General features: G+C 43.3%; 1 protein-coding gene across 1 annotated transcript in view; it reads right to left on the bottom strand.

Moving 5' to 3' along the window:
- REV3L (REV3 like, DNA directed polymerase zeta catalytic subunit) overlaps positions 1 to 26445 on the bottom strand; it is a 182452-nt gene that overhangs the window by 70634 nt on the left and 85373 nt on the right. Inside the window, exons 3-10 of the mRNA XM_083176894.1 lie at positions 24581 to 24655; positions 18980 to 19140; positions 10184 to 10280; positions 9182 to 9276; positions 6618 to 6722; positions 4933 to 5017; positions 3968 to 4110; positions 1322 to 1450 (exon numbers count right to left, since the gene is read on the bottom strand). Of these exons, the coding sequence (XP_083033020.1) occupies positions 1322 to 1450; positions 3968 to 4110; positions 4933 to 5017; positions 6618 to 6722; positions 9182 to 9276; positions 10184 to 10280; positions 18980 to 19140; positions 24581 to 24655 (890 nt within the window). The remainder of the gene's footprint in view (positions 1 to 1321; positions 1451 to 3967; positions 4111 to 4932; positions 5018 to 6617; positions 6723 to 9181; positions 9277 to 10183; positions 10281 to 18979; positions 19141 to 24580; positions 24656 to 26445) is intronic.

Here is a 26445-nt window from a genome sequence, read left to right as displayed (position 1 = left end):
ATAACTTTAATTTTATAATATTTAATTAAAAAAAACCTGAATCATACAGGATTCTTGCCCTTAAATCATTAATGCTGTCTATAGGTTTAGAGTTGGGGAGTTGTCGTCCGTGCCCAATGCTTTACCCATATATTCTCCTGTAGTCTCCTTGCAACTGTCTATGGCTAAGTTTTTTTAATACACTTTAAACTCATATTTTATATGTACAGTACTTTCTGAGTGATGCACCACACATGTAATGTTTATATTCTTTATTTTTCATTTGTTGTATGTACTTTTAAAACTTAATAAAAATACATGAAAAAAAAAAACCTGAATCTGAATCTATGGACACAAAACATTAAAAATAGCTAATTTTCACAATTGTGTGTACACAAATGCATCCAAAAAAATATATATAGCTTTGCATAAATAGCGGTTTTGCGTGTGTCTACATAGAACACACTCTCAAATGAGGGCCCATATAGCTCATATCTAAAATTAATCTCCCAGTAATGTGCCTGTAAGCTACTCGAAAAAGGCAAGGGACGGCAAGGGGGTTTGACAGCGAGGATGGCTTGTTTTCGGCGAGGAAAAGCCATCTTCGCAGTACAAACCTCCCCGCCGGCTTGCATTGAATAATGCCCACAGTGTTTTGAGTCCTAGTGGAAGAAAAATGCTGTGTTAATAAAATTATCTGGATGCCATGGATTGGTGGTCCAGGACCAAATCAAATTATATGTGGTCAATGTGACAGGCAATGTGGCTGCCAATTAGAATAGGTGTGGACATGAAGTACTATCCTCTCCACAACAACTTAACCAAGCATGAGGGTGACATACATGTAGTAGTGTGAGTGAACCTGTTGCAGTACAACTCTGTTAGTGTCAGGCATATTTTGTTTTTCTTTCAGTTTTTTTCCAAAAATCCATTTTATTGGTATTGTGATGGGTACATGATCCACAGACAAACCTTGTGGAATAAAATAATATTCGGCATGCCTATTGCTCTATGTGTGACTGAGGGTGCAACTGCATATGAAATGCTATGTTACGGTGTTTTCCAGTAGTACACGGTAGCACTGCATTTTGTATGCAGATACAGAATATAGGCATGCTGCATATCATTTTAATCAGCATAAGCATCACTTTTTTGTAGGTGTGCCTAGAAATGTTGTTAAGCTCACAAGGAGGCTAGATGTATGTGGACATAGCTGTATAAGCTCATTTTACTTAATTACATTTTTTTGGGCCTAGGGATTGCCATGAAAATAAAATGCTGATCCTATAGGTTTTCAGTAATCCAGAATGGTTGGGAACCACTGGGTTATAGAATAACTTACAGAACACTGGAGACTGACTCATCCTCTGAGACCTAGGCTGGAAGCATTGACTTGTTTCCATGATGTTTAAAATGGCTTCTCCATCAATCACAGCATCTGTACAGCTCGCTTCTTCACACTCCTCAGGATCTGATAAGAGGAGACACAATGTTCACATACAAAAACTTAACACACACAAAATGGATCTTCAAGGGCACATACAGAAATATATTAATTAAAAAAGCATAATGTTTAAAATACAAAATTACATAGTGCAAGTACATTAGAGAAGGACCCCCAACAGTACACGTTTTCCGGGTCACCTGGCAGGTGAACAGGTGCACTCATTAGTCACTGACACATTTTCAAAGATCACAGGTGGAGCTAATTATTTCCCCTTTGATTGTGTGTGGAGACCTGGAAAACATGCACTGTTGGGGGTCCTTGAGGACTGAGGTTGAGAGCCACTGCATTAGAGGATTTCAGGAGTACACATTTTCAAGGTATCCTCAGTAATAATTGATACCATCTCTAGATCGAATTTGTTGCTCCAGCCAGATGATCTGGAGAACATGCACTGTTATGGTTCCATGAGAAATGGGCTTGATACTACTAGTCTCAGCTTCCCTAGTAACCAGTGGCAATATACTGTAAGGTCAGGCATTCTTACTAGGCTTCTTTATCTTTATTATTTGTAAACAATACTAAGTAGTGTAGGGTTTTTAGTTTCTAAGTTTCACGATGCATCTCTGTTACATGGTCACGGTAATTCAGTGGTTTTATAGTGACACGTTCCTCTGGAGGCTTAGGCTTGTTTAGTACATTTTGTTTTGTCTATGCACTCTTCTTTACAGATAGAATACTGCAGTCCTTATGTTACATTCAGATGATTTACAGTACATACAAATACAATGGTGGGTGCACTGCACATGTGCAAAATACGTGATTGCTAGCAGTCTCCCCCACAGCTGCAGCGTAACTGACAATATGATTCATCTGTAGGGGTGCCTCGCCCCCGTTTGCAGGCTTGCTGAGCCCAGGGTCTGAGTAGGCAGATGCAGAATTCCTGAACCAGTCAGAGGAGTTCCGAGAGTCAGCCGGAGTAACACATTTAAGCACAAATACAGATGTATCTCTTGTATCTAATACCTTTGGAGGGGGAAAAGCTTTATGGAACTTTTAAGCATGTTGTGGTAATAGAATTCCAATTATAACGTGATTAACAGGTTAACTTTAGTCAACACACATGGGTCCTCAAACTGCGGCCCTCCAGATGTTGTGAAACTACAAATCCCAGCATGCCTTGCCACCGTTTTAACACTCCCTTATAGCAAAACTGTGGCAAGGCATGCTGGGATTTGTAGTTTCACAACATCTGGAGGGCCGCAGTTTGAGGACCCATGGACTAAACATAAGTAATCAATACAAGCACACTGCTTTGGATTTAACAATCGCACTCGATATAGCCTATTGCAGGGTTTCTCAAACTATTTTGCTTGGGACCCCGTCAAACAATAAAAGTTACAGGACCCCAGCAAGTTACCTCAAATGGCCACCACATGTGTGGTCAGCAGACTGCTTATTCAAGGCAGCATTATGAAGGCACAAAATAGAAGTGACACATTTTGACTGTCCCTGTTCTGCATGAGTTTTTTTTATATATCTATGTGAATGTTAACGCTTATACCTATGAAGGCTTTGAGGATGGCAGGGAGGCAGAGTAGATGACAGTGGGAGGCAGGGGATAGCAGGAAGTTTTCCTGGTGTCTCCTCAGATATCTAAGTCAGTGATACGAGAAGTCTGAAAAATCAGTTGAATTGTCTGTTAACGGTACTTCAAACTTCTTGGATCACAGACAGAGATTAGAGAAGATATTATCCTGATGGTCAGCAACATGAAGTTGCAAGATGAGATGAGATGGTTGTGTGAGAACTGCTGGTTTATTGGGATGGTAGTCATAATAGAGGCACAGTGGATGTGACTGTGACTGTTACAGATGTTTCCTAACATCCATGCTGCATTGACATTGCGACATAGTGATTCTCGTGTGACTGAACACACTCCAGCTTGGTCACTGAATGGAAGCTGGCTTGCAGATAAGCCTGCCTCCTGTTCACTTTAGTAGATCACATATGGGTCCTTAACTAGGATGCTGGGGTTTATTGGTGAACAACAAGGTGCAGTGTTAATGCAGGATTTAACAGCAGTGGTATCCAACAGTGGTAAATACAGGTATTCTGTTTTTCACCTTATAAGCCAAGTTAAGCAGCACCTGTACACTCTTACACAGTAAGGATGGCTGCAGTCTGTACATATGCAGTAGCATTTCAGGCTGGAGGTTACACCTCCCTGCAGATTCTGTGTCCTAGTGCCCAGCATGGATGCACAGGACAAATTGACAGAGGCAGTGCAAAGTGCTACGGCTACGTTCACAACACACTTGTGATATCCACTATACAATGCTGTGCAGTGCAATAAATACAGACTACTCCTTCTGCATACCATTGTACTATTATTCACAACACTGCCCTACATTCCTGAAAGCTTGCTAGTGTGACTGAAGAGCTAAACGTATAAAAAAAACAGACAGATTACCACATATGTGCTGATGTGACGGAAGACACCATAAAATAAACAAATTCAAAATGTGACAGCTGCTTCCTTACTTTTCTGCTGGTCTATGTGCTCCTCCACTACATTAGCTGGCGTACAGCGAATGTCCTCCTGTGAGCTAAGCTGTGAATGTAACGTCAGCTCTGCACAAAACTGATCGGACATGTTGCTGCAGTCCATAGAGTGTGACTGGGTCCTGATATAGAAAAAAATACAATATAACAAGAAACATAATTATAGAATAAATAAAAAAACAGAAACAAATAATAAAAATGTACTTCATACGATAAATGCACTTTGGGCCTGATTCAGACCGGCATATACTCGCAGCCTAGTGAACAGGTAAACAGGCCACCCCCCTCCATATACATTCACTAGTATGCAAGGGGATGTGTACGTGAACACATCCTCTCGCATGCAGCCGCACTGCAGAAAAATCATTGGATGTATTTTCTGCCGCTCACTAATAAAAAAGTCAGTCTAACTTATTATGCCCGCAGATCGCAGAAAAAGGGGCATGAGCTGATGTAGTTGGCAGCCCGCCCTGAGCCAGCATTTTCATGCCTACATGTGCAGGAGAAACCCCCCCCCCCCCCCCTGTGAATGGCTCAGCGAGTGTGTAACTTGTTAAGCCGTTTGCTTCTGGGGGTTTTGCATGCGCTCATTAGCACATGCACAGACCCCGAGCATCAGGGAAGGGGCGCATTCGGACCCGAACTAAAGGGTCTGAATCAGCCCCATTGTGTTTAATTATTTTTTTATAAATTATTTAAAATAAAAAACTCTGATATCACATGTTGCCAGATTCATGCAAACACTAAAGATCTGGAGTGTAAATATGGCTAGGTGATAGAGTCTAGCCTGTAGTCCGTAAATATGGTGGACAAATAACAATCAGTGTACTTTCAGCAGGTTTCTGTTGAAATGGGAACCAAACGCGACAAAGTTCTGGGAACGACGCCCACCCGCTACAACCATTTACTTCCCATGCCTTACACTCACAATGGATTATACTTACACAGAGAAGTCATTTTGTTTCAGGATCTCTTTTAGTCTCTTCTGAAAGATTTTTTCACTTTCTGTCACAGCCATAAATCCACGGTCTATAGAAAAAAGGCATGTCAAAATAGTTCTGAACAAAAAAGGTTTCTATCCAGATCCCTATACTTTATATAAATGCATTTAGAAAATTCAAAAAGCATAACAAAAATAAAAAAAGATCTTACTACTAACAGCGGATTCAGAGTGTGGTGCGCAAAAATGCTAACTTCCACACTGTGCTTGTGAACCGCAAAGCATCCATTTGTAAAGCTGGCATAGCTTACTAGGGGATGCCTCTTACGCTCAGAAAGTCACGTCTGTAGTAGGAGAATGCAGATGCTAGTCATGCACATTACTTAGAAATGAGCCAGCGTCACTTTCACATATCCTTAAAATATACTTTTTTGTAATTTTTTTTTAGGAGAAGCAATTTTGCACCTACCATAAGAATGGTGCCGTGTACTGGGTTGACAGTAACACATCTGCACACTGCATTACAAGTCGCGCACCTCTTTAAAAAAAAAAAGAGACCTATATAACTGCATTTGTGCATCACTACTGAGTTGCCAGCAGTTTAAGTCAGTTCTAAAATAGGCCCTAGTTACTTTTAGTTAGACACTGGCATTTTCCCTATTAACACCTTGAGTGGTGGGTTTTGCTGGGTCAGGACAAACCTACCAGGGCAGGTTTGTCCTGCCCCAGCAAAACACACCAGAGAACGTAGGCCCCCTACCCTCACCGGCGTATGTACTACACCAGCCGCCAGTCACAGCAGTGACCACAGGCGGAAGGCTCGGAGATGTTCACAGCAGCTCAGGAGTACTTGGGCGCCTTAACTCCTGAGCGCTCCCAAGTCTCCCAAGCCGCCCGAACATCCCCTAGCCTGCCGCCTGCAACTCATGGCAGCAGGGACAGCGGCAGGAGAGCTCCGGCGTACAATCGCCACAGCAGAGAGGTGAGGGGGAGCGATGGAAAATTTTCCAGGACAGCTCGCTGCGGCAGCACAAAATTTCTAGGTATACCACTCAAGTGGTTAAAGAATAAAGAAAACACTACTGGTTGTTTCACTATAAGAACTGCACATCTAATAAGTGGATAATTTCCTTCTGCCATAGGGCCAGATGCACTAAGCTTCAAAAAGTGATAAAATTGAGAGTGATAAACAACCAGCCAATCAGCTCCCGCTTGACATTTTTTAAACACAGTCTGTGAAATGGTAGGTAGGAGCTGATTGGTTGGTTGTTTATCACTCTCCATTTTATCACTTTTGAAGCTTAGTGCATCTGTCCCTAAGTGAGTTACTCTAAGGGCCAGATGTATCAAGCTTCAAAAAGTGATAAAGTGGAGTGTGATAAACATCCACCCAATCTGCTCCTAACTGCCATATTACAGCCTGGCTTATGCCAAATGTCTCTCATCTCCTACTACTGGGGACAAGGCTTGAAAATAGCGTATCACTTCACAACTTTAGCTCAATTAGGGCTAGATTCTCTAAACTTTAAAAGTGATAAACTGGAGAGTGATAAACAGCCAGCCAATCAGCTCCTGCCTGCCATGTCTGAGACTCACTTTTGAATTTCAGAGAATCTGGCCCTTAATCCCCACTGAAACATAAATCTATTAACAATGACATTGTGTTAAAATGTCAAAAGATCTATTCACCTTGTGAATCTGGTGGACTGATCTGAGAACATTGCTTCTTCTCTCTACGACGCAGTTTCTCATCCTCCCATATTGCTTGCAGACCAGGATTCTTTCCAATCTGAGCTGTAGTTAATAAAAAAAAAAAAAACAACTGCAAGTGCTAGGGGGAATATAAATAATATAATAAACGCAAACAAATGCAAATCTTCCCCCAAAAAAATGCACTTTGGGTACAGTCCCTCTTCTGGATCATCTTTCAACATAAGCCCCAAGGAGAAATCATATTACAAATCAGACTGCATAATACTTATACCCTGGTCCCCCTTGTACCCCAGCAATCAGATCACTTGTATGCAGGCTACAATTAGAGTATTAGGTACTTGTGTATAATCACGGCGCCCGTCACATCGCATACCACTAATTAAGGTACGCGATGGACCCGATTTGAGGCTTTTCCCGGGATGAGTGTACAATTTTAATATTGCGTGGCATCGCATGCCATTATAATGGCATGCGATGCAACGCGATTTCAATGTTAAATGCCCACCCAGACCCGATTTTTAATTGTATCCCCACCCTGATGGGTAATGACAATGTTAAATGCCCCCCCCCCCCCCCCCCCATCATTAACGCCACCCCACTATCAACGGCAACCCGAAGCGTGGCGAGCGCAGTGAGCCCGCTAGGGGTGGCGGTACGCGTCCTCCGACCTTTTCATACCCCCACTATCCACGTCGGCGTGGAGTTGATATTATACAGATATTATAGCGTGGCGAGCCCCGCGTGGGGACACGCCTCACTTCACAAGTATTCCGCTCGCCACACTATATAAAATCAACTCCACGCCGACGTGGATAGTGGGGGTATGAAAAAGGTCGGAGGACGCGTACCGCCGCGCTCGCCACGCTTCGGGTTGGCGTTGATAGTGGGGTGGAGTTAACAATGGGGGGGGGGGGGGCATTTGAACATAGTCATTACCCATCAGGGTGGGTGTACAATGTAAAATCGGGTCTGGGGAGGCATTTAACATAGGAATCAGGCATCTGGGTGCCTGTACAATTAAAGATCGGGTATAATCGCGTCTCATCGCATGGCATGCGATCATATGGCATGGCATGCGATGCGATTTTGTGGTTGTACAATGCCCTGCGATGGAAATCGGGGGCGCCGTGATAATACACAAGTACAGAGTATTATTACAAGTGATCTCTTAAGGCCCCCATCCACTAGTGCGATATGGGCACTTTTCACGAGATTCCAACTAAATTGTTGCAACGGATCACATGCAAAAAGTGTCACATCGTATGTACTTTTCCTGCGATCGGATGCGAGGTGTGTTTCAATGCGCCTCGCATCGCAAATTTCAGTGTCTGCCATTTTCAACTAAGCCTTCTCGTCCTTGTTTGGGTGGGGGAAAAGAAATGGGCAAAAAAAATACTAAAAACCAGGAGAAAATGCCCATAATTCCCCGATGCAAATGTTTTTTTTTGCCTAGGCACTTGTATTTGACCAAAAAACTCTGAAAGTGCACCAATAGAACACCATACTAAGTGGCTAATGACTATATAACATCCCTGTTTCACTGGATACTGGAACATTGTGTCAAACTTCATTGTTTCCTACCACACAAACCTTTACTCTAAATACACCTCTATGTCAGAAGGCAAAATGCAACAAATAATTGCTGGCTGCATCTGAAGCAATGAAAGCCTAGATTTTCAGTGTTTATTATTCCATCCCATATAAACGGCAAGGCAGGACAAATTTCCAGTCCAAAGACGAGAGTTGACATACTTTTGGTGACTTCAGTATGTTCTCCAATGCTTCCATTACTGAATTACAGGCTGGCTAAACATAGCCCCTCATTAGTGCATATGTTCTTCCCTACTACTCTGAGCTCTGATTCGACAGTAGATGATGCTGGCACTTTTCCCACAACACATATCTCACCACACATGTCATAACACTATGCCTGGAAACTGTAATACACAGCATACTGCCCTTCCAGCTTAAGCAATGCAAAGAGGTGAAGGAGCAGGTGACAATATTTAAGGGGTTACAATGCAGGACCATCACAGTGTAGTTTGTGTAGGTTTTATATAGTTATGAAATATGTATTCTCTTTCACAGACAGACATTCACTTGAATTACAAATTTGTTATACATGCAAATAATGAATTACCATATTTTTTATTATGCATTAATCATTTTAAATAAAGTCACTACAAAAACAGTCAGTTCCTAACATTCGGAGAAAAGTGTTCTAAAAAAAGCGCAGTTGCCCACATAATACGCCTGTATATCCCAAATAGGATGCCCAAGTTTCAGCATGTTATTAGTGTGGCTCCTGGCTTCATCTGGCTTTATGTGTAAAGCCCCAGGGCTCCTTATAAAAGTGGATGACAATAACATAGCACTTTGAATACATATATGGTAGCTTTCTCCCGAGAACCACTGTTCATAGATTGCTCCTCCAATAATTCACTTCCCAAAATCAAAGCTGAACATGATTGTATTTCCAAATGAAGAATAAAATAAAATTTGGGATTTATAACCGGATTATGGTAAATGGAAAAGCATACCTTCAATTTCTTGACGGTTTAAAATATCAGCAGCTACAGCATCCACTTCCAGTTCACAGGTACTCTGCGGCTGTACTCCATCCAGCAATAAAGAACTGCAAAAGATATGCCTACTGGTATCATGTGTAACTGAACAATACAGTGCTCACTACTGCATAAAATACCCCCCATACCGTGTTTCTGTTATCTGCAGACATTACGTAATACCGATCTAGCAGATTATTGAATTAAAAAAGGATGCAGGTTAATAAAGCAGCAGTTATTAGTTTATATAAACAATGCACCACTACATTCCTTAATCAATTAAAACGTATCATGGTAATAAATTATGTAAGTATGACCCAACTGTCATTTCCGTATACCAGGGGCTCGCAAACAAAAATCTCACCCGGCTTTCACACTACGAGAGAATAAAACAAATTCTTCCCCTTGGCAGCTGAATGAACCTAGATAGGTCATGGTCACATGGTATTCCTGTTTTATTTTTGTCTAAGAGTGAGTGAATTTGCAAATGAGAAAATAGCGTGGGTGCATTCGGCCACCACTGTAACATTATCTGTGACCTTTCGGGGAAGAAAGCACTAACCATGCTGGTCATTAAATCACAGAAATGAACAGCACATCTCTTGTAAGCTTGTCAGCACAATAAATCTTTTCTTAAATGTCTTTATTTCAATTTCAAATATATGCACACATCTGAAATGTATTTACGACAGAGCTCTGACTTAAGAGCTATATCGGACCATTCAAAATGGGTGTCACAATGCACCATACAGCAAGCGCCTGTGTATAGCATTTCACATATAGGAATATAGTGCAAAAGAACAATTTACACATCCTTGGCTTATGAACAAAATTAACAGATGGCATTAACATCATCAGTACTTACAAGCAAACTAATTTTGTGCAAAAAAAAAAACAAAAAAAAAAAAACATAAAAGTATTTTTTAAAACAATATTTAATTATAGCATAAAGAATGTGTAGTGTTCATATTTGCCGACCTTGGGATGTCCTCTTCCTCCCACTGCATGAAAGTAGCGGTAAAGGAGCTTCCTGGGATGGGGTCTTTCTCTTCTTTAATGCCTTGTGATCCATCTCCTAAACAAAAGTAACATAAAAAATGTATTTAACATCCATCTAAGAACTTCAAAGAACCAGTATGACCTTACATTTTGTGTTTCAAATGTACTTTTTTAATTGTTTAAAGTTCAATAAATTGAATAATAAAACACAGGGCACAGAAGAAAGGTTTAAAGTCTAGTAATAGATAGTAATACCCCTTTTACACCAAAATCCCGGATTCCACCCGGTATTTGGAACATGGTTTCAAGCCAGGTCAGATCTGGGATTTGCACTGTCTATACTGCAGTGTAAACAGGGCGGTGCTTTGAGATTACATCTCCAAGCGCTGGGACCACCAATCACCCCGCCTGGACCGCTGATCGTTGCGCTGGGGAAAAGCCCAACACCAAGGTAGGCTGCACCCCCCCCCCCCCCCCACTATTGTCTGCACAGTACAGAAGATAGCAGCGGCACCACCCAACCTCCATACTGACCCCAGGACGCCGAGGTCTCGAGGTTGGGCATCCCCCACTGATGTAAACGGGAGTTGGGTCGGATGACCCGGCACACCCATTTACACTGCCCAGGTCCTGAGTAGAAGTCCTGTGTAAATGGACACGGGTTGACCCCTTTTACACTGCCGCTGACCCGGGTCCACGAGGGAAGATACACAAAAAGAACACACCCTGAGTCTGCTGACGCTGAGGTGTGATATATTTAGACACACAGCGCGACAGCAGAAAACAGGGATATCGGGCGCAAGTAATTAAAATAATTATACAATTAGATTTTTATATAAACAAAAAAAGTGTGGCAGGTGCTGCTCTCAGAAGTGAATCTGAATCACTCCAAGTAGAAAGACCACAATTAATTTTAAACAAAAGAGAGATCCTTTGTCACACTATAATAAGATATAAAATTTATTAATAACAACACATAGATATAGTCTCTCTAAAATATATCATATTAATCAACACTGACATCTGTTGGGCACATTGATCAAAAACGCACTGGAGACAATATTTCATATATTGCTTTTAGAAACTTAGTATCAATAAAGAAGCCAATTCTCACCAGCAATAACCACGGTTTCAGATATCCCTTGTAGGTTAATGTCCCGTTCAAATTGTGCAAAGCAACACAACTAATCCAATGTGAGACAAAATTGCCTCCAAGGTCTGATGTGCACACACACCAGGAGATTTCCCAATTTGTAGGTCCACAGTATTGATGTGCAATGCCGCTGGTATAGTTATGTTCCCCCAGTGTCCTTGGGGCGGCAATGGCCGGGAGGGGAGAAGGGTACAGTTGGTGAGGTAGAGGGGCTGTACAGGAGCTGGAGGCTAAGACCTGCCGTTCGCAGGTAACCTTACCTCAGCTTGTACTCCCAGAGCTCCGGCTCCGAATGTTGTGGAGCAGAGCTTGATGTGCCTCAGCACCCGCTCGTATCAACCGGCAGACTGGATCAGACGGTTTGCAGTCTTGTACGGGCAGCTGACTTAAGCCAAGTGTTTAGGTGCTATAACACCGGGCTTTTGCTGCGTGCACAACGGCTTGTAGCATGTGCTCACGGCACCTGTGTCGTGCTGCCCACCGACACCTCCGGTATCCAGCGTAAGATAAGCGTACTCACAGTCTCTGTGTCTCCCGCAGGAACAATGAGCAGTCCAGAGGGGGGGGGGGGGTTGTGGTAGCAATAAATTGGGTGCAATCAGACCAGGGAGCAGCTGGTGGTGGCTTCAAAAGCAGGTTTAAAGGTGCCCCAAAGTGTCAGTGTTCTAAATAGGAGGCTCTTGACGCATTTCTCCGGTATAGCAAATTACCGGTTTCATCAGAATTGACACTAAGTTTCTAAAAGCAATATATAAAATTTTGTCTCCAGTGCTTTTTTGATCAATTTGCCCAACAGATGTCAGTGTTAATTAATATGATATATTTTATAGAGACTATATCTATGTGTTGTTATTAATACATTATATATCTTATTATAGTGTGACAACTGCGCTCTCTTGTTTAAAATTAATTGTGGTCTTTCCACGAGGGAAGAACCTGGGTTTTTGTGGCGGTGTAAAAGGGGTTTCACTTTGCATTGTATTTTAAGCTTTTCTCTTTTTCAACAAAACATAGACAAGGTTTCAGAGGACAAGACTGGTGGCCAGTGATCCATATATACGGATTCCTTTTGGGTTCTTGCTAGAGATGTGCTGGTTTGCATCTACTTAATTCTCAAAGCAGGATGTTACTGCCTATTGGTGTTTTGGATAGTGAATTTGATAGCAAGAACCGAGATAATCCGAACCTGTACATCTAGTTCTTGAACGGTGTGTTCCAAGAAAATATATTATAGAAATGTGCTTGATCTGATCTATAGATATTTTGCATTGTGCACATTTAGTTTTGATAAATAACATATGTATCACCTTGTATATATTCATGTATTTTTATTTTTTCCGTAACAAGAGTCACATACCCTCCAACCTGACCCATTGCTGTTGGTACACAATGCTCTGTTCCTGGACTTCCCTGGTAATGTATGACTGCCATCACCTGAGTTGAAACACCCTTCTCGTCAATTAACTAGTTCCACACAGGTGATGGCAATCATACATTACCAGGGAAGTCCAGGAACAGAGCATTGTGTACCGAATGCAATGGGTCATGTTAGAGGGTATGGGGTCATTGGAAAATTACAATATTTTCGGTCTGAGCTACAAAGTCATTAATAAATAAATAATTATTAAATAGGCTTCACAGATCACCTGTAACTGAGCACATAAATTAGCAACTTCATTGGGTACACATGACCTGCAATCCATGACACTTTCTTGGGTAGAATAAGTCATGTGCTGGAGAGTTATTTACTTGTAGCACACCTCCTCAGTCTCCTCCCCAGAATCTCTTACATGGTGGGTGGAGGATGAAACTGTTTTGCGCACATCCAGCTAACATTTTAGGCTCAGAGTCAGGGAAAATCCACACATTTCATGGAATCTCCCTGACATTTAAGGAGAGTCAGGAAGTAGAATTATACATTTTTGTTCAGAAGCCATATTAATATGCACAGACTTCTCACTAACATGCAAGTCTCCCCAACCTTACTTTAGCATAGCAGTGATTGATACAAGAAAATGTTTGTACATCAGCTAAGTAGGATTGTTATTTTTTTTAATATAAAATTGTGCCTGTCATACAAAAAATACAACGTTGCAATATTTTCAAAAGCTAGTCTTGTGTGACATACAGTAGTCTTACTATACTTATTCTGTGTGCCAACAAATTGTTACTGGTGGGAGAATGTTATGGGAAAAATGTTTCTGGATCCTTGGCCTTCAGAGAATACTTAGCAGACTGTAGGTTCTGCAAACAGCTCCATGGTAACAAGAATTCAGCACAAGCTTAGCATGACTCAGTACTGTAACCAGAATGAGCAGTAAATCAGTTGCAGATGCACTAACTGACAGGCAGCAGCCTGGAGGTGGAGCAGCTGCAATGTGACCTCTTATTAAAAGATCATGACTTGGTTGTGTTCACACACCACATCAGCCATGTAGGCTTTACTGAATGCTGAGGACACAAATATTCATATCACTACAACAATATGAAGCCTTTCATCTGTGTGTTGTAAATCTAAAAGGGTCTAAAGTCTTAAAAAAAAAAAACACCTATAATTTTACTGTGTAGAAACAATTAACCATTTGAGTGCCAAAATTGGTTTAAGAATTGGTGTAAGAATTGTCAAGAAACATTTTTATTCATCATAATGACCAGTAATGTTTACCCTATATAGGAAATATAATCTTATTTTACACAACATTTTTTATTTGAATTTTTATAACAAATGTTAGTGACGCTGGCATTTTAAGGGGATATTTTCACACAGATGTTGGCAATCAAAAGGTTAATTATTCTACAAGTGACTTGTTACAGGAAATATCACTAAGCTTTTAACCAATTTGTGTTTTTTGCAGAGTGGGAAATATATCTGTTGAGTGCAGAATACTCATTTCCGTACTGCACAGGTGCATACAAAAATGTCTACAGACACATGTTGTAGCATGCATCTTTAACTCTTGCATCTCCTTCCATTTAAAGAAGCAGAACAGGGGATGGAAGAAACAGGTACCTGTAGGTTACTGACTGACAAGCTACGGGTTTGGGAAGCAGAAAGGTGGCATTCCTGCTTAGTGTTTCTAAAAACATTGTCCAGGAACGCCAATGATGCCCTCACTCACCCCAAGGCCTGCGCTATATCACAATGACACGCTCTCTAGCCCCATGACCCATCACACAGACCATACCCCATGGCTCACAGTAATGCCTCTTATGCACAATAGCCACAGTAGCCATAGACTCACAGTTCTGATGGCATAGCTCCTCCAGGAACCTCTGGTGTACATGTCCAATGATGGTTCATGGCTCCAGGGGAAACTCAGGCAGTCAGCTTGGGGGCTCTGATGTCAGTTTACACAGTCACCCAGCACATGCTGCCTGCACCAGAGCCACAGCTCCCCCACCTCCTCCATCCTCTCAGTGGTAACAGGCTGCAACGATCTGTGTAAGCAGCGGCTGGGAGCTGCTGTCCGTTGAGTGGGCAGAGACTTTCCCTGGCCACTGCATGTCTGTCAGAAGTAACACCCAGCTCCTGCTGCTGCCGCTCACCTCCCCTCCTCCAGGCCACAGAGGTATATACAAAATTAGGGAGGAATACTCTGGTGGCCAGTTTGACCCTTGGGGCCCATCATGGGTGTCCCCCTAGACCCCCCGTCGCCGGGCCTGTGCACAGCCTGGCCAATCACGACAGTCAATCAGAGGCAGCATCTACGGATGCTGCACTCAGATCAGGGACCAAATGTAATAGGGTGAGAGTTTCAGAAAGTGAGAGATTTTGGGAGAGTTTTCCCATGTTTTTTTAAAGCAGCAATCAATTGCATGGCAAAATCAACCTGGTTTTGCAGTGTAATTGCAGCTTTAAAAAAACATGGGAAAACTCTCCCAAAATCTCTCACTTTCTGAAACTCTCACCCTATTACATTTGGCCCCAGGTGTTTATTTTATATAGTCACCTCCTGCTGCATGTGCATTTTGTAGGCTGGAATCACAAAGCTGCTTGTGTGCAGCTCTGTATTTCCGTCCACCTCTGAATCAGGCCCAATATACGCAAATGCAAGGGTTTTTCGGTGAACACATTAGAAGTCTGCATTTTTTTTTATTTTGCAAACTAGTTTTTATTGGTTATTAAAGCATCAATGAGTCTACAATAATGAAACAGTGGTTACACCATATCCTACATATCTGACATAATACATATTTGCTTCGGTGCAACAACCAATTAATCTCAAGCACAGTTAGAGTTTAACTAGTGAGGTAACAAAAAGCAGGGCAGTAACTAGGGGGGGGCTAGGGGGTCTCGCGCACCGGGCGCTGGAGGGGGAGGGGGGCACAATACTGTCACTGTGTGTCTCCTTCACTACAGCCCGTACCCCAAGTCATCTGTCTGCCTTCCCCCCTCATCAGCGACGAGCTGCGGGTCATCCGCAGCCCACCGCACAGCCCAGCATTGTGACCTCCCCCCCTCATCAGCGGCGAGCCGCGGGTCATCCGCAGCCCACCACACAGCCCAGCCCAGTGACCTTAACAATATCAGCGCCTGCCCGCTGGGATGTTTAACTGGCAGTGCAGTGGGCAGCACGAACACCGGGAGCCCCCAACAGCAGGACCTCATTGCACTCGTGACTTAATGATGTCACACCTAGGGCGCCAGAGGAAGGGGGCTGAGGAGCAAGCGCCGCCATCCTGAGCATGTACGGGTAAGCCTAAAGGAATTGTAATACATCATAGAGAGGGGAAGGGGAGCCCGGGCGTCTATCTGAGCAGGCTGTAGCCTGTGAAACAGTGACAGGCTGCTGCTGAGATCGTGCTGAGTGTGTGTGCAGATTCACGCAGCAAGGCTACAGTGTTGCACCTTTTTACAGTGTTTCAACATGCCAGCTTCTCCAACCCCTGGGCAACGAGCACAAAATGCATCCCTTCCCCCGGCAACGGCCATAAAATGCCCCCGCCCCTTGTGGCGATCCCCCTGCACCAACCAGCATGTGACCCCTGGCATCAAGCATGTAACCCCTGGCATCAAGCATGTAGGTAAGCAGCACTTATGTGCTATAATATATACTGAGCATTACGGTGCTATTTTTTTTATTTTTTTTCCCCTGGGGGGGGGGGGGCACTAAATGAATGTCTTGCCCCGGGCACCAGAAACCCTAGTTTCGGCCCTGCAAAAAGGACAAACGAGGGGAGTATGTGATAGGTGAGGGAAAAGGAAAGGGGTGGGAGGTCCGTCATCGTGGCACTAGTGTGTCAGGTTCTGTGTCATATAGGATTTGTAGAGTGTAGATTCTTTGAAGGTGAGCCATGCCGCCCAGGTAGTGGTGAACTTTGAGGGTGATGTCTGTGAGGTGTCAGTGAGGTCTTCCATATTCATGTAAAAATCTATTCTCAGTATCCAACGGGATATAGGCGGTTGCGTGGGAGTCCTCCAGAAGCAGGGAATAGTGGCCCTTGCTGCGTTTACCAGGTGTCGCAATAGCAAGTTTTTATATTGGGAAAGTGGCATGTCCATCAAGTTGAGGAGCCAAAATTCAGGAGTATTTGGGACTGGGTACCCAGTAAGGTCCCAGGTGATTTTGTGAACATGCCGCCAAAAACCAGTCAGCACACTGCACTGCCACCATATATGGAGGGGAGTGCCTGGTGATTGTTTGCATCTCCAGCATATGGCCGATACAGATGGAAACATTCTGTGCACTTGTTCAGGGCAGCGGTACCATCTGGACATTATTTTGTATTGGGTTTCTAAGACCTGAATGGAGGGTGAGCTGGAAAAAGTGTATTAAAATATGCGAGACCACTGATCCTCTGTAAGTTCATGTTGTAGATCTCTATGCCAGTCTTTGATAAAAATGGGAGCCGGCAGGGAAAAGTTGGCCAAACAGAGTTGGTATAATTGTGAAATTAGGTGTCTGGGTATTAATCAGTAAGGCATAATTTTTCAAAGGGGGTGGGAGTTTCCATCCTATGGTGCGTGTGGGCGAGGAGGTTATGAGGTGTCTTATTTGTAAGTATGCCCAAAAGCAGTTGGAGGGTAGGTCATAATTCTGAGTTAGTTCAGTAAAGGATCGGAGTCCTGTGGGACAGTTTAGAGATGCCGGCCTTGTCCCATATAGAGAGGGACATTAGGGAGAGTGAGTTTGGTGGTAAGTCTGGGTGATACTGTAAGGGCATGGGGAGAGAGAATTCTGGGCTGAAGGTTGATATACGTCTATACTTTTTCCAGCAACTCAGAGTTGGGTCGAAGAAGTCTGCATTTTTTACACAATAGTGTAAACCAAATGCATAAGACTTTACAGATTCTCCTAATATTCCAAAGCCAATCCACTATCATTCTAAAACACAGAAAGCAAGGTAATGATCGCACAAATTGATGTATCGTAATTATTCAAATCAATTTTTTATAGATTATTCAAGACGAAAAACGAACTACAATTTAAACATTATCTAATGTTTCAGCTGTATTATAAGCAAATTCTAACTGTATAAGCAATACTTTGTGACATCATTACTAACAACCATATTATAAGGATTACATAGTCAACAATGTATATTTGAAGTGACCCAAGTGGTTCTAAGCTAGGAAACATAATATCGCAGAGTGAACGGAACATTTGGCACTGTATGTCGTGTTAGGGGGTCGACCTGCAGTTTTCAGGGAGTGTCTGAGTAAATGCAGGCATGCCCAGGCGTTTTAAGTGAGGGTGTGCGGCATCAGCAACAGCCTCATTTAGCCCGTCTGTTGTAGATGACCGGTACAGACTGGAAAAATAATTAGATGGTTCATGAATTGCATATGGATTTGCAGGTGGAGAGCCATCTGTGATATTTTCACAATTCATTTGCAGAGTTACACGGGACAGGTTTTTTTTCTGTCAGGGTTGTGTCCAGTGGCGGTTTTTACCTATGGGCTGCAGGGCTGCAGCCCCCCCCCCAGGTATAATCTACCACTGTCTCTGCCTAAGGTGAAGCCAGATGCAGTCTGTGAGACTGCACTGGATTCACTGTGACTGGCAGTGACTTCCTATTGGAAGTCTGACCTGCCAGTCACTCAAGGCATCCCATCAGGAGGTTTTCCCTCCCTCCGGGATGCCTCTCTCTGCGCAAATGCACGGCAGCCCCCAAAACGGGTTCTGGGCATGCGCAGTACCACGGACCATACTGCGCATGCGCTGGAACCCGATCAAGTCTCCGGGGGCTGCTGCAAAGGCAGCCCACGGAGGCTTGGGCCAGTGCATGCGCAGTAGGTATGACGTTACTGCGCATGCGCTAGCCCCGTGCAGGGACAGGGGGGCGCGCGGCGTCCGGGGATGGCGGCAGTGACCAGGGACGGCAGCGGAGGGGGGAGCATTGCGGCAGCCCTCCCCCTCCATAATGGTAAGAACCCCACTGGTTGTGTCTACCTTTCTGTAGTCATCTGCAAATTTGCAGATTAGTGATCAGGTCTGACTCAGACCTTCAGTTCAATATATACTGTGGAACAGTATCTAAAGCCATACAAGCATTATTTCTTATTATTAAAAATTAAACACACGTTGCATTAGAGAGAACTACATCTGCTAATAGTTAAAAAGACTGACAATGCTTGTTAAGAAATCATTCCAAAGCAAAACAAAAAGACAAAGCATTACCTTTTCTGCATGCCCTTCTGAATTTTACAGCAGAAAGATTGATCAGATTCATCCCATACAAGTTGTAGTCAATGAAAAGCTGTAGAAGATATGGGACATGGGCCTCATGAGGCTGGTAGCACTTATTCATTACAGCTCCACCTTGCAGCAGTTCACTCACTCTGAAAAAGGATACATGAAAAACAACATTTTAAAACATTGTAAATAAGGCCAAGCACACGCATAATTCCCATAAGCATACTAACAAACATTAATGCACCAATGGAGAGAGAGTAGCATCATAGTGTTTAAACATTATCAAAACTTGAGTGTATTGTACATACACAAGAAATAACTAAGACTACATCTCCTATCTCTCCTATATAATAGCCCAGATCTGTCACTCAGTGTGTGTGTATAACGTTGGGCGGAGTCATAGAGTGACAGATGGTGCTAATAGCAGGGCCGGCTCTACGGGTTCCGGATCTGGGGGCCACCACTAAGTCTTCCTATCAAAAAATCAAGGTGATCTATGAGGATCCTTGTTGTACTTAAAGCAGGTGGCTGCTGTGGAACTTCCAGAGCTCACCTCCATACTTCCAAACTTTGCTTCCTCCTCCTCCACTCTATTGAGGGTGACAAAGGAAGGCCTCCAGGGAAAGCAGGGGACTTGCTCACCTTGCTGGGGGGCTAGGAGGACCACTTGTTTTTTTGGGAGCCTCCCTGCCATTGGCAGAATGTTAGGCAAGTATGCTTTAAGGGGTTGGAAAGTGGGTATTGGTGGCCACAGGGGGAGGGGGGCACAGTAGGTTGAAGTTTTGCCTAGGGTGCTGAGAAGCCTTACACCGGCCCTGGATAATAGTCTATCAGCGCAGCACTGACCTCTCTCCCTTTCTGTCACTGTCCCACCTATGCCCCCCCCCCCCCCCCCCCCCCCCGAGATGGCTAGCCAACAGCCAGCCTGCCCTGCTCGACAGGTGGCTCCTGCTTCTTTCTCAGCATGAGGGAGAGGAGAGGCTGCTGTATTCCAGGCCCACCCAGCCAGCCTGCCCTGCACTCTGCAGATACTGTAGGTAGACGGATGTGAGTGAGTGTGAGTGATGTATGCATGTCACTGTTACTGTCCCACCTATGGCTCTCTCCCTTGAGATGGCTAGCCAACAGCCAGGTTGCCCTGCTCGGTGGGTGGGCGGGCGCCTACATGGGACCCATTAGGGGTGGGGCTAGATGGTATTTGCATGTGTGCATATATGTGGGGTGGTTAGTGTAAGGGGGGGGGTTAGGTCGCAGGGTAAGGTAGTGCATCAGTGTGATAGAGCAAAAGCCACAGGGTGAGGGAGTGCGTCAGTGTGATAGAATGCAGCCAGCAGGGTGACAGAGTACATCAGTGTGTTAGAGCACAGGCCGTGGGGTGAGGTAGTGTGTCAGTGTGATGGAGCGGAGGTCCCAGGATGAAGGAGTGCATCAGTGTGATAGAATGCAGCCTGCAGGGTGATCAAGTGCGTCAGTGTGATACAGCGCAGGCCGCAGGGTGAGGTAGTGCCTCAGTGTGATGAAGCGCAGCCCGCAGGGTTAAGGAGTGCGTCACTGTGATAAGAGCACAGGCCGTAGGGTTAGGGAATGCGTCAGTGTGATAGAGCGCAGGCCCCAGGGTGAGGGAGTCAGTCAGTCTGATAGAGCGCAGGGCGTGAGGTGAGGGAGTGCGGGTGTGTGAAACTGTAAGCTGATACCTTCTCCCGCCCCTATCCACCCTCTTTCTGTCACTGTCCTAGCGAAGGACTGTGTGAACGCTTTCTTCGCACAGACCCCTCGCCTAGCGGTGATCTGCTTTGTGTGGGTACAATACGCGTGCGCATTGCAGTCATGAAAAAAACGCAGCCATACAATCAAGTCTAAACAATGCTTTGTGTATGTTCATTGACATTTTAAACACAGTACTTCTCTTAAACCATATTTCACGCAATAAAGGCATTTACAGGTTAAGGGGGCGGAGCCCCATATGACTGTGTGAAGAGGGCACGAATAATCACCTAGTTTATATTATTTGTCCTGCAGACATAGGTCAAAAGGTGACTAAAGAAGAACAAGTAGGGTCTATGTCTGCAGTTATATTGCTGAACTTTCTTTGGGAGCACCACCAACCAAGCACCACAGGGTACAGGTACCATTGCCGGTCTCAAATATAAATCTGCGACCAGTGCTAATGCTAACTCCTACTAAACATATTATTGTCCTGCCAGGCTCGCCTATAATGTTTACACATGGAAGCCAAGCAGTGTTAGGCCAGGCTAGTATTGGATGGGAGCAGTGTTCCCTCTAAGCTGTGCGCACACACCTTGACGAGCGTGCGCACAGACATTACAACTGAGCGCACAAAGCAGCAGTGGTTCCTTTTTGCAGTTGTGGACTCAATTAATGTGTGTTTCACCCATTAACCACATTGTGTACTGTATTTTGAATGTTTAAATGTTTAATATAATTTTGAAGTAAAGTTAACACAAATGCTGAACGTCATTTTCCAGTTATATATAAGTGACGCCAAAAAATGTAAATTTCATTCCAAAGTTGCACAGCCAAAATCTTTAGCCGCACACAGCCTTCGTAAATTAGAGGGAACATTGGATGGGAGGCCACCAGGGAATACTCAGGTACTGTATTTATTTGTTGTCACCTTTGGGGTACTTATTCTATGTGGAAACATCTTCTGCGTATCTGGAATATTCAGGCTAAGAGGAATGGACTACTCTGAACTAGGATTCTATTATCCGCAACCCACTACCAATTGCAGAGTGGAGAGTGTGTGTAAAGACTGATGGTCACTATGAGAAATGTCTCCTCTATTCATATAGCCAGAAAGTATCACCAACAAAGGAGCACGGCCTTACATGAAAGCTATTGCTTTGTACCACCCTTACCGCTAATATATTTCTGCACAGGCTCATTTTAGAAACAGGACTATGTTTTTCCATTTTGAAAGCATTTCTAATAAATGTACTAATTTTAAGCAATTAATACAACCTAAACCCTGTGCTCCCACAGAGAGTCTATTCTTTTTCATTTATACAGAAGAAGTACAAACTGCCTGGCCCTGAACTGATCATAAACAAATCAGCAATTATGATCCCTTCACACATGTACATTAAATAGTTTCTCACCTTTCAGTCCCAAAGCAATGTATGCAGATTAGTGCTCCCTCTCAGTCCTAGACTCCTAATCAGCAACCACCAAAGTATTTAGGTGACCGTTCAGCACCAGGGCTGGGTCTGAGCATCTTTGGTCAGGGGGTCCCCTCGGGCCAAACGGTACTAATCCCCTGTGCCCCCCTCTAATCCAGTTCTGCATGAAGACCGATATTTGTCCAAAGCAGGACATTTCCTCCAAATGTAATCATGTTTGTTTATGTATTTTATTTTAACACCATAACGTTATAAAAATAAATGTAATTTTCAAGTTGTGTGTGCGTGTGTCATTACATCTGTGTGTTTAGGAACCACTGATGAATTTACAAAAGCCTTTTTTGGAGCCTGTGCTCAGAGATGCACTGTATAATTTATTAATAGTAAAATAAAAAGAAGATTCTACCTACATTTCCCAGCTGTCAAGTCACACATAAAGCCAAAGCACACAATGGTGTGTAGGAACAGAAAAACAACCATGTTTGTCTTTTGTGTTAAATGTGAATTATGCAGACTGAACGGCAATGGATAGAGACGGGACAGAGGTGATAAGCCAGATGGCAAACACATGTTTAGGAGGTTTATAGCCAGATATGGATTTTAGCTTCTATGCTCTCATCCCATGGGAAACCAGTACTGTTGAGTGAAGGTATATTCTTTTTAGGCATTTTTGAATCTTCCATCTATCTGCTTAATGTTTCATATGAGGGATTTTATACATTAAATTAGTCCCCACAATAAAGCAAAAAGCTGCTATGATATCTACATCACGGTTATACCCAAATTGGAGAGACTGTTACCCCTGAGTATGCCCAGCATACTCACCAACTGGGATGCTACCGTAGTAGCCGGTATTCCGGCGTCAACATCTTGGAGCCTTTTGAGGTATACGGACCCTCAGCATCCTGACTGCTAGGATGTTGGCTGCATCCCTTGGAGAGAGATAAAGTAGATAAACTACAAACCAATCAGCTCCTGTCATATGTAACAGGATAATTAGAAGCAGATTGGGTGGTACTTTATTTCTCACCAAAACGTAGTACATCCCTCCGCTAAAGTACATCTCTCCCCAAAATAAATCAGTAAAAACCTAAAAAAAAACAGTAAATTCCAAATGAGATCATTAGGAGGGGTTTTATCTTTGGTCTCAAATTACTTTTAACAGGTTATAATTACATTGTTTCCCCCCCCCCACAAATCATGGACAGGTCATCTTATCTACATGATATGAGCAATAATTACCATCTTGTTCCCACCGATTTTCAAAACATGACCTATTGGGGGAATGGAGACTGGAGATGAGTTATCCTGCAATAGATATTGACTAAGGGGTAACTAATAAAGGGTAAGTAACCGAAATGGCAGTACAGCATTATATTTGCTAAAATAAGTGATAATGGGCCCGATTCAGAGATGAATGCAGCAGCGATGTGAAAATATGCTAATGCCACAGGAGGTGGCAAAGGTAAAAAAAAGAGGCCTCAGGTCGGCATATAAAATCCAAGCCAGCATAAATTCATCTGGGACACCATCGGATATCAGAGTAACTATAAAATGTTACTCAGATTTGCACTAAAAGCACCAGTGCCCCCTTATTTTCCAGAATGGAGGCCAGCATTACCCCAACTCAGACCCCAAAATGCTGTAGCTTCTCTAACAGAGTGTGGGTCAATGGCAAATGCATGCGACAACACAGAGCAAGTCCTGCTCATGCAGCCCCATAATCTGAGATCTATGCAAACCATCGGGTTTGTAGACATCTCTGAATTATGCCCCATATCCATAAATCTGGACTGAGCATTTGAGGTTATTCCAAGGAAGCAGCAGTGATAGCAACTCATCTGAATTAGCCCCTTTTTGATTTTGGAGACTATAAGAATAACCTTTCTCTGTGAATACACATAATTTATATTATGTATAGAAGGGCGTTGATACTATATTTAAGCCATAATTTATTCAAATATACGTACTATCGACAATAAACCATTAGTTTTTATATAACTAGTACATCAACTTTAACACTATTCTGCTCAACAAAATGGGAGATTTTAAATGCATAGATCACCTGATTTTCCTTATTTAAATGATCCTCTACTCCAAATTTTTTTACAGCATCTGATCCCTTGGTTTTCTGCTATGCTGATACTTATGTCACTGTTATTTGGTGATGCAGCCAAGTTTATATACCCTGTATTTGTCTTGAACTGTAAGTCGCTGTTGTCCTCTTTTGCCTATTTGTTTATTGGTGCAAATGCCTTGTGCTGCCATATAAATAAAGGATAATCACAACAATGAAATAAGTGTAAGGGTTGACCACCAGTTTGTGCCTATTCATGGCCATACGGAACTCAAAAGAATAATCCAAAACAGTCCATATTATAATGTGAAAGAACACATTATTAATGGCTGGATATACAGAATTTGCTTTCCCCTTTTGATTATTTACCTTTTCACCATGGATGGATTATAAAGATATATCTTCATGAATTGCTTTTCTTTTTCATTATATCCATAGAAAGGGCTACAAGAAACAGAACAACAAGTTAGTGACATGACATGTAGCAATTACAGGGGATGCCATAATCTATATGGATACATATATTTCATTGGAACGCTCACTGAGAGGTTAATACTCATTCCGTACCTGAGCTCAAGGTGCCCATACACTAGTGGTATTTTGGCCTATTTCATTCAATTTGGTACTTGTGTATCATCACGGCGCCCACGATTTCCATCGCAGGGCATTGTACAATGAAAAAATCTTGTTGCATCGCATTACGCATAAGCAATTTCACCCGATTTCTAATTATACAGGCACCCAGATGCCTTATTAACATGTTAAATGCCCCCCCCAGACCCAATTTTTAATTGTATACCCACCCTCATGGGTCATGAGTATGTGAAATATCCCCCATTGTTAACGCCACCCCACTATGAACGCCAACCCGAAGCGTGGCGAGCGCAGCGAGCCCGCAAGGGGTGGCGGTACGCATTCTCCGACCTTTCCATACCCCCACTATCCACGTCGGCGTGGAGTTGATTCTATAAAGTGTGGCAAGCACAGCGAGGGGACGCGTATACCTGTGAAGTAATGCGCGTCCGCTCGCCACGCTTTGTGCTCGGTGGCTCGCCACACTTTATAAAATCAACTCCACGCCGACGTGGATAGTGGGGGTATGAAAAGGTCGTAGGACACGTACCGCTGCGCTCGCCACGCTTCGGGTTGGCGTGGATAGTGGGGGGGTCGTTAACAATGTGGGGCCATTTAACATATTTATTACCCATCAGGGTGGGTATACAATAAAAAAATCGGGTCTGGAAAAAAAGGCTGAAATTGGGTCCATTGCATACCTTAATTAGTGGTATGGGATGCGATGGGCGCTGTGATAATACACAAGTACCTTCAATTTTGCCGCAAAGGGCCGATAATTTGTATGAAGGGCAAATCGCATGTGTTTTACCTCCGGATCTGATCCGATGTGCAGACCTGTGTGCATCGTATCCCATCCAGATTTCTTATGGCCTTTACTATAGATTTATCGGATCCAAAGCCTTTGCTAGCATGCGATACCTCGTGTGTATGCGGCCTTCAAACCATATCCTCTATTAATACTATATGTCCCTGCATAATACTAACATGCCGGAGTATTCTTCCTCAGAAATTATACATTGCAAAACAAATGATCTGAAAAGGACTCCAGTAGCACCTGTTACATTGAGATAAGCCTGTGTAAGCGATCTTTGGGTCGGAAACACCAATCACCGTGATCATCAAAGAGAAAATGTCCCAAAATGTAGATATTGCAGAACAGTCTCCCCAGATGTGCATGTAGGAACCTATATGACCACATTGTCGCTAGCAAAAACCTGATGACCCCTGAAAAAATTGTTACAACTTTACGGGAACCATGTACAAACATGAATACAGCGTAAAGGATTTTTCTTTAATAGTAGTATTAATTGAGTATTTGACCACCCCTATTCAGATAGCCAACTAGTCATCCTCTTCCAAACTAATCCCTTAGTTGTCCACGTTTAGTTCAAATGGTTAGCAAGGAGCCTAGCAAGAGTATAAAATAGATATAGAGCCTGTACAACCAAGATTGTAAATGCCAGACTGGAGCCTGTGTAATCCCTGCAGGTAACAGGCAAGGTTGAGAGACTTTTGTTTGCAAACTAGCTGTTCAAATATAGAGATGGGCAAAGCAGTGAGGTAGTGCCCTCCATGGGTGCTCGGCTGTTCTCTGTTCTCTGTTTATTTATGCTGACCGTAAAACTTGTGTAATATTACCCAAAGCTGATTGGTTGAAA

This window comes from Crinia signifera, chromosome 3 (genome assembly GCF_055691185.1).
Source record: "Crinia signifera chromosome 3, ASM5569118v1, whole genome shotgun sequence".
NCBI classification, from domain to species: Eukaryota; Metazoa; Chordata; class Amphibia; order Anura; family Myobatrachidae; genus Crinia; species Crinia signifera.
The sequence above is the reverse complement of the archived record's forward strand: the minus strand, read 5'-3'. Positions and strand labels throughout refer to the sequence as shown.